Source organism: Elaeis guineensis, chromosome 4 (genome assembly GCF_000442705.2).
Source record: "Elaeis guineensis isolate ETL-2024a chromosome 4, EG11, whole genome shotgun sequence".
Lineage (NCBI taxonomy): Eukaryota > Viridiplantae > Streptophyta > Magnoliopsida > Arecales > Arecaceae > Elaeis > Elaeis guineensis.
Window position 1 is genome coordinate 37,968,717 of NC_025996.2, and position 8,218 is coordinate 37,976,934.

Sequence of the window (8,218 nt, forward strand, 5' to 3'; positions counted from 1 at the left end):
TTAAATTGCCCGCGGCGATTCGCGTTCCCGATGGGACGCCTGACAGCACCCCGCGCTCCCAGAACCGATGCTGGGTGGCGGTTTGCGTTCTCCAAAAGGTGCCGGACACCCGATCGCCTGACACCGAATCGTCCGGCACCCGATCGCCTAACCCCGAATCGTCCGGCACCCGATCGCCTGACATCGAATCGTCCGGCATCCGATCGCCTGACACCGAATCGTCCGGCATCCGATCGTCTGACACCGAATCGTCCGGCGCCCGATCGTCCGACACCCGATCGCCTGGCACCAGATTGTTTGACGTCCCATCATCGGACAACGGGACGTCTGATGTCGACCTGCCCGAACCATCCGTCGGTGAAGTCGGCGAATCTGGTCCGGGATGCAGTGAGGAATCCACTCCTTTCGCCCAATGTCCCGCCTGCATGGAGACGCGGGCTAATGCGACATCAGGCTCAGGAGTGGGGGGGCAACTGTTGGGATACACCGACCGACCGACGGACCGACCGACGGACGGACCGACCGACCGATCGGCCTACCGACCGACGGACCGACCGAGAGTATGTCGGTCGGGCAGACCCTTTCCGCCCTCCCTACCGACTACACCGGGGGGTCCGGTGTCCGACCCCCGCGACGTGCCCGACTGACCGTTGGAGGGGTCCGAATCTTCACCCGACGCCCCTCAGCTGGCCACCGACCTAAGGTCGGTCGACTTCTCCAATCGCCGTACTACTGCCAGAGACTGTCAGCCCTGACAACGGCATGCGGCGCTACCGCCTAGAGGCATTATCCCGCCTATGGCTTTGTCAACCCTAGTGATTTGACGGCCCCATGGCGATTTGACACCTTTACGGCGACTCTGACATTCTACAGTGAATTGACAATTCTCCAATTGTCCGCGCCATTAATGACGGCGCCATACCGTGCTCCACTATATATATCGGGGAAGGCAACAGTGCTAGGGGTCTTTCCGAAAACTCTCAGGCTTGCTCCCTTTCTTTCTCTCCCTCGATTGAGCTCTCTGTCTTCATTTCACTGTTGCCCAGTCTCCTCTCTGACTTGACCGTCGGAGGGTCCCCGCCGGAGCCGCCTCCGATCAGCGTGGACTTTCTTTTGGAGGTGCTCGTTCCCGGTGATCAGACGACGAGGGGATTGGCCGCAACACAATGTATATAATTTTATTATGGATAACCTTTTTTTTTTACCATCCATTGTGGCATCCAAGCGTACTCATGTCAAGTGGTGAACTAGACAATTCCCTAGTGGTCATTGTTCACCTTTTTTTTGGGAGGTTTCAAGTTCGAGTCTTGGGTGTGATGTAGCCCAAGGTGTGAAGACCTGGCTAATTTTTCTTGGTTGCTCAATGGATTTCCTCAATTTGCAGTTGCAACCCGGGGTCATTTTCTATAAATTAACAGCCAAGATCTGGACAGCATACAAATATTTATTTTCTATAAATTAACGGCCAAGATCTGGACAGCATACACATATTTGTAGAGGAGCGAGAGATTAATACGTGATTCAATCACCCCCTACCCATGAACCTTTTCTTATTTTGCTCTAAAGTTCAATCGATCTCAACGTTCCTCGCATCTCGACCAAAATGTTCTGTGCCTCGTGGACCAAGATGTGCATGGATTTCATCTTAAGAAATGGATTTATGGTTTCCACAATTTCCAGATGCACTTGTCAATCTGTTGTGGTTGATGCCTATGATTTGTATATTTTAATAGAATAGATGAAAAAGCCAAGGGGATTAAGAACCAAGAACACTACATGGTAATGTTAAACATTGTTTAATTGTGATTCCAGATTTCTTTTCAATTTTGAAAAAAAGCATGTTAACTTCTTCCATACATTTAAAAAATATGAGAGCATAATGACATGACAATGCCGAAATTAGTAAATTACCCCTCCACAAACCATATATTTTTATCTGCCAAGTAACGCATGTTACAAATGAAGAGTTGTATGCAAATCGAACTCAAAATTAAAATTCCTAGTAGGAGCTTCAGAAAGTTTGATGGTTGCCAAAAGATTATAGTATTGAGAGGAGAACTAGAATTATGAGATTTCATGATTAGATAATTTTATGTCACTGTTAGGGAGTTGATGTGAGGTGGACAGCTTGCAAAGATATCTTTTCAATCCTCTCATCATCTTGGAATTTTGCTTCATATTTCAACTTATTCTTGACATGAGAAGACCTGGATGATGATAATGATGATGACATAGATTTCCAATCCTCTAAAACTCTTAAACACTAGTATATCCATTCACATTCAACCTAAATTTCTCCAATGCTTACAGCTAGAGAGGGCTTAAACTGCCGCTGCAAACTAGTGAAATTTTCATTCACTAATTTTTATTCCCCATATCGCAACATAGACCAAGCCAACATTATTTGTTTTGTTACAAATACAACAATACCAACACCCGCACCTCAATGATTGATAAAATTTTAAGACCCCAAACGCCTCAACTACTGAATTATGTAGTAGTAGGGCAGCCCTCACTTTGAGGAAACAACAAAAAAAAAAATCAAAGAAGAGCAAGAAAAGCAGACACACACAAAGAGTCAAGAGCAGGCCAAGTGATGGTAAGCTGCATCAATTGAAGCACTCAGGCGTGAGGGAATGGTCCCTCCTGGAGTCCTGGCAGTAGTAGTAGACCATATAATTGCTCTGTGCCCATGTCATTGCAGCATACTGCTGAGAGCTGAGCCTAGAGCCAGATGGTGATGCAGCGATCGGACGGCAATTGGATGGCGCGTAGGCTGAGCACCCTCCAATCATGAACTTGGTGAACCTTGCAACAAATGGCTGGTAGCGGTAGTCGGCCTTGTATTTGCCGTCTTCAGTAGCCCACGACGACGCATCCCAGATGGAGCCATAGACCCACATTGGCCGCACCGGAAATGTCGCTTCATCCTTCCTCGCATATCTCCTAATCGGCACATCATCTACAAAGAATCTGCACAGATGAATATATCGAGCTGAGTCCGCTTTGGAGTCATGCAAGACTACTCATCATGGTCAAGTTCTGAAAACTTGCCATGACTGTACAATGAAGTGAAATTGTCTTTAGCAAATTGATCAGTAGGTAAGCTAATATAAATCAGCTTGGACCATGAATGTTAGATTTAAAATGTGTATCATATCATTGATGACATTTCTTGAATAAAATAGCTTAGCATATGTTTTCCAAGATAGAGATTAACAATAATTACCTATCTAAGTCCCCAGAGTTCTAGTGAGCTCCTCCTCTATTCTTCTTTATTTGGCAACATCAAAAGAGATTTATCTGTTAACTAATCCAAGAATATAACTTGGTTATTTATTTCATTATCACTTTGCACCATTCATTCTAAGATTAAAAGCAGACAAACAATATTATTGCTAAGTTAAAGATTTTTGTCAGTATCTCATCCTTCCTGTTCATTTATACTTTCCGTACAATACCGCAGCAATTCGGACTGAGCAGTCTTAGGAGTAACATTGCTGGAGTCCCCACATCTATCAAGTCCTTTGCATGTACCTGTATACTCTTTGTGAGAGAGAAAGAGAGAGCAATGGTTTTTATATGGCGTGCAAGTCATAATTCCTTCATGATTGATATCTGTGGGTCCATGGCTTGCATGGTTCACAGAGAAAAATGTCCTGATTAAAATAATGTGATATTTTGCTCTCTAGCATATTTAAAAAAGCCATTGAACAAGTTGCATGTTTCTAGCAAAAATTTCATTAGTTTTATATATAAACAAAATTTTATTCGTAATTTCAATTAAATGACGTATTTAGTGGGACCCATATGATAAAATCAGCCATGTCAAAAACCTAGGGAAACGCTCTGTTGGAGGTGAGGAATCACCACTGGGCTAAAACCCAATTCACATGATCTGATTATGATATATTACTGTGAATCTATGAAAAAATTCAACTTCTTATTGACTTCTCTGCCATGCACATCTGTACTACTGTAAAAGCACTAATTATCTTTCAATTTAGTCCATTTTGATTATTTAATTAATAACCTTCTATTTTGTGGGACATATTACTCTTTTATGACACTTCCTGAACTTAGCCCCTCCAATAGTCTATTCCCACCTATCATACCAAATAATAATATAAGATACATGTAGATATCAAGCATAGAGTTACAATGAATCCATGATCATTCATTTCTTTTCTTCTTAAACTTTCTCTTTCCTTTTACAATACACATGCAAGTAAATCAGATTCCTTGAGTGACATGTTATCAAACTTGCCACCCTTTGTTGGTAAAAGAAGTAGGTCCCTTTGGACTGCTAGATATGAGGATCTCATATTTTATGTGATTTATTTCTTTCCAAAAAGCATGATGCAAGGGCTGTTGAGGTAGTGCCATTAGATCACTATCCTAATTACCCAATACTGGATTGCAATCACTTACATGATCTCATCAGGGTTCCACAATATTGCATAGTGATGGAAGCCGGCAGTGGGGTCGAACCATAGGTGGAACCTCATCTCTCTACCAATGATCCTCCCATCTCCACTCCCTCTCACATACACATTAGTCTGCAGTGTGTATGGCTTCCCCGGTGTCGTCCCTAAGAATTCGATGTCGACCTCGTCGTGGAATCCAGGGTGTGCTTCATTGTTTGAAAGCTACAGATCGCCAAACCATCAAGTAAAAGCTAAACATCATGATAACTGATAGAAATTTGCATGACTTAATTTAATTAGTGCAGGATTGCAATATGTTACACCGGACAAATGATTTGAGTTTCCTCACATAGAAAGCTGTGATCACACCAGCAGTGTAGCCTGTTTGGAGCTTGACTGATGCACCAAAGTATCCATTTCGAAATGGACGAATCGACTTGAATCCACTTCCTATATACATATTAGGCATGAAGAGGGTCAGTAATTCACATTTAGAAGTTTAAATGAAGATAGAAGGGAAGAAGTGAAAGGAGATGAAGTGTTAGTAACAGACCTGAGGTGCTATCAAGCCAAATTGTTAAGGAGGATTGGTCTTGGGAGAGAGACTGATGCTGGGGACCCCAAAGGTTGTTGAAACCTTGATAGAAGCTTATAGGCCTGAACTTGGAACTTGGATAGTATCCGGGAGAAGGCTGGGAAAAGGTAGAGTGGAACATGAGGAGGAGTAGAAAGGGGAGGAGAAGAGCCATTGGAGGCTGGGGACAACAAGAGGGAACAAGGGACTAGATAATTTATTAGTATAGGAGGAAAGAAATGTGACTGTGGGTGGGAGCGAGGGAGTGTAATGGGCGCATTTGTGATATATATAGGAAGATTGAGTGGTCCCACTAGGTTGGAACTTGTAAGGATGTTGATGGGAAGTTATATTGAGACAAACCGAAAAAATGGCTAGCTATGGGGAGGAAAAAAGGATTAAATTTCAAGGCTCCAGAAAAACTGTAAAAATCTTTTTGGCATTGCATGGTGCTCCCTATAAACATGTGAGATTATAATAATTGATTAATGGAATTGATTGATACAAGAAATTTCTCTAGATTGTAGGGATTGATACAAGAGGTCATTCAGTCCTAACATAGAAGAGGTTGATATAGAAACAATCTCCAATTCACTAATATTGCAAATATATTTAATTCTTATGAAGAACTTGGTTAACAATCCATATCTATAACAAAAAAAAAAAGATATGAATATGGATAGACAATTGTCCGATCTATATCCGAATATATGAATATATTTAACCCACTTCCAATCATTTTCTCTGCTTATTTATCATAATTAGAAGTAAAAATAGTATCGATAATATCCATCCGGATCTATTTTCATATCTCAAATTGATCTAGATATGGATAGAAATTTGAGGATCTGACTAATATCCTTATTCATATCCATATCTATAACAAAAAAAAAAGATATGAATATGGTTAGACAATTGTCCAATCTATATCCGAATATATGAATTTATGTGTAATCCTATATAATTTTATATAGTATTCATTAATTTTTTTAAAAAAATATACTATCATATAAAAATACTATTATCTTGATTTATCATATATTTAGTAATATTTTTGATTCTGTAATGATAAAGTTTAATTATCTAATTTATATCTATAATTATATCCATATTTCTGGTATCTAAATTACGTCTTTATTTATTTAAAATAAATATGAATATGAATTTTTGCATTTGAATAATATCCATATCTATAGTTGTTACATAAAAGAAATATGGATATAGATATATTGGTATCCAATCCGATTTCAACCCGATTCATAATGCATAGCAAAATTTCTATTTTGAATTTTTTGTAGATTGATCTCTGAAACTTCTAATATTTGCGTATTAGCTCATATTATTATTATTATTTATAGAAAGGGACTTTTTAAAATTATCTATCTGTACAAATCAATCTTTCTGCTATTCTAACCTAAATGGAGGTTAACTAGGACATAGAATGACATAAATGCCCTTAATTTAATAACAAATGAGACTCAGAACTCAGCATCTTCTTGCTCACTTTGCCTTCTTTTAGCTTAGGACTTGGCTGCTAGGAGGACCAATGATGAAGGGGCATGGTTAACAGGTTGCTTAAATTTGATAGCTAAGGATAAGGTTGCCTAGAAAATATGAAATTAACATTATTAGGAGAATATAAGTAAGATATTTCATTATCATCTAATTGGCGTTTAGGATGTATCAGCAATAAGTTCCAAGACTTGAAGGATTAAAATATAAATATAGAAATGATAGAGATTATTATGTTAAATATAGAAAACTTCCGCAAAAATTCTTTTTTATTTTCTCATCTTATAAGATAAAACAAGAAAATCAAACCAATAGTTGATGAGTCTTTTCCAAATTGGTGCTTATGTAGATGATTTGTCAACATGAACTTGGGCAAGGTGTTCCCAATTGAATGCAAGATAATCATCTCTATTTATTAAGGCATAGTTTACTTGCCTTATCATGTATATAATCACCTATGTTAGTTTTCATATGTAAAAGGTTAGATATCATCCAATTTTTGTGCTTGATCATGATATCTACAGGAAAAACTAGCACTAGGCCTAATGAACATGTATGTGCATAATATAACTCTTGGTGTTATTTGGTGCATGACACAAGATTTTGTTTTTACTCTAGGCCCGGGAATGGTCGAATTGATTAGATTCTTTGACCACATGCATGGTATGATCCATCGATCTCTTAAAAAAAGAAAAAAAGAAAGAAGAAAAAAGAAGATGCCAACAAATTAATGATTCATATGTCCTCCATATTGAACAGGAACAGAAAAGAAGGTATGGAACTACCAACCTTCAGAGGTGCTATTTTCAACTGTGGGAATTGGGAGGAGCACATGCTTCACCAGCTGGTTGTCATGGCTTCAAGCAGACAGTTCATAGCCACAAGTACTGCGCCAGTCTCATGTTGCTTTAGCATTATAATTTCCAGCCAAAAGTTCTGCAGAAAAGGAAAATGATCAAAAATTTCTACTTGATAAGTATCAGTTAACAGTTCACATTTACAATTGGTGGTGCCAACGAGAGATCAGGGCAAATGCTTATCTTTAGGTTACATTTTTGAGTCTTGTCCTTTATGTTCTATTAATCTCAACATTGTAATGATATTTTGCCATGTTTTGCTAGGTAGACTATTGTTTTGGATCACCTTCTTAATTCTATCTTAACCTTACTACTAGATCTCAGCCTCAAGGTTTAAAGACATGTATGTCAACTTAATAGATCATTGTTTTTTTTTTTTTTTCCGTCTAAAATTAAATTTTTGTGCATAAGGTCGAGTTAGTCAAGTGTCAATTATTAGATATTAGTTTCGTTAGTGTGATAGATTGGAATTCTATCTTTTGACGGGATGATGGATTGATGGTGTTAATGAGGTATCTCTAAAGTTCAGCAATGACAAGGTAACTCATATAAATTGCTTGAGCAAATGTCGACCAAAATGACGAATGTAGATTTCCAATTAAAAAAGAAAGAAATGATATATTTTCGACATTTTAGTCTCTCTCCTAGGATTTGATTTCAATCAAATAGTTCTACAAAGATTAGGTCCCATGGTCCCGACTCTAAATCAGTCACCATCTTGCCTATCTTTTAGCTAATTTATACAATCATTTATGAATTTTTTTTTTTCTTTTGAGTGCAGCAATCATTACGAGTTAGGACCTGATATTTATTCACAATCTGGCTACCTAAGCACTAGCCTTCACGCA

General features: G+C 38.8%; 1 protein-coding gene across 1 annotated transcript; it reads right to left on the reverse strand.

The window, feature by feature from the left end:
- Positions 1-2,254: 2,254 nt before the first annotated feature.
- On the reverse strand, positions 2,255-5,213 carry LOC140857463 (probable xyloglucan endotransglucosylase/hydrolase protein 32). The gene is made up of 4 exons (XM_073256352.1): positions 4,981-5,213; positions 4,777-4,877; positions 4,432-4,649; positions 2,255-2,973 (listed from the first exon to the last, which is right to left on the reverse strand). Exons 1-4 carry the CDS (start codon positions 5,174-5,176, stop codon positions 2,610-2,612), a joined length of 879 nt encoding a protein of 292 aa, XP_073112453.1. The 5' UTR covers positions 5,177-5,213; the 3' UTR covers positions 2,255-2,609.
- Positions 5,214-8,218: the final 3,005 nt, after the last annotated feature.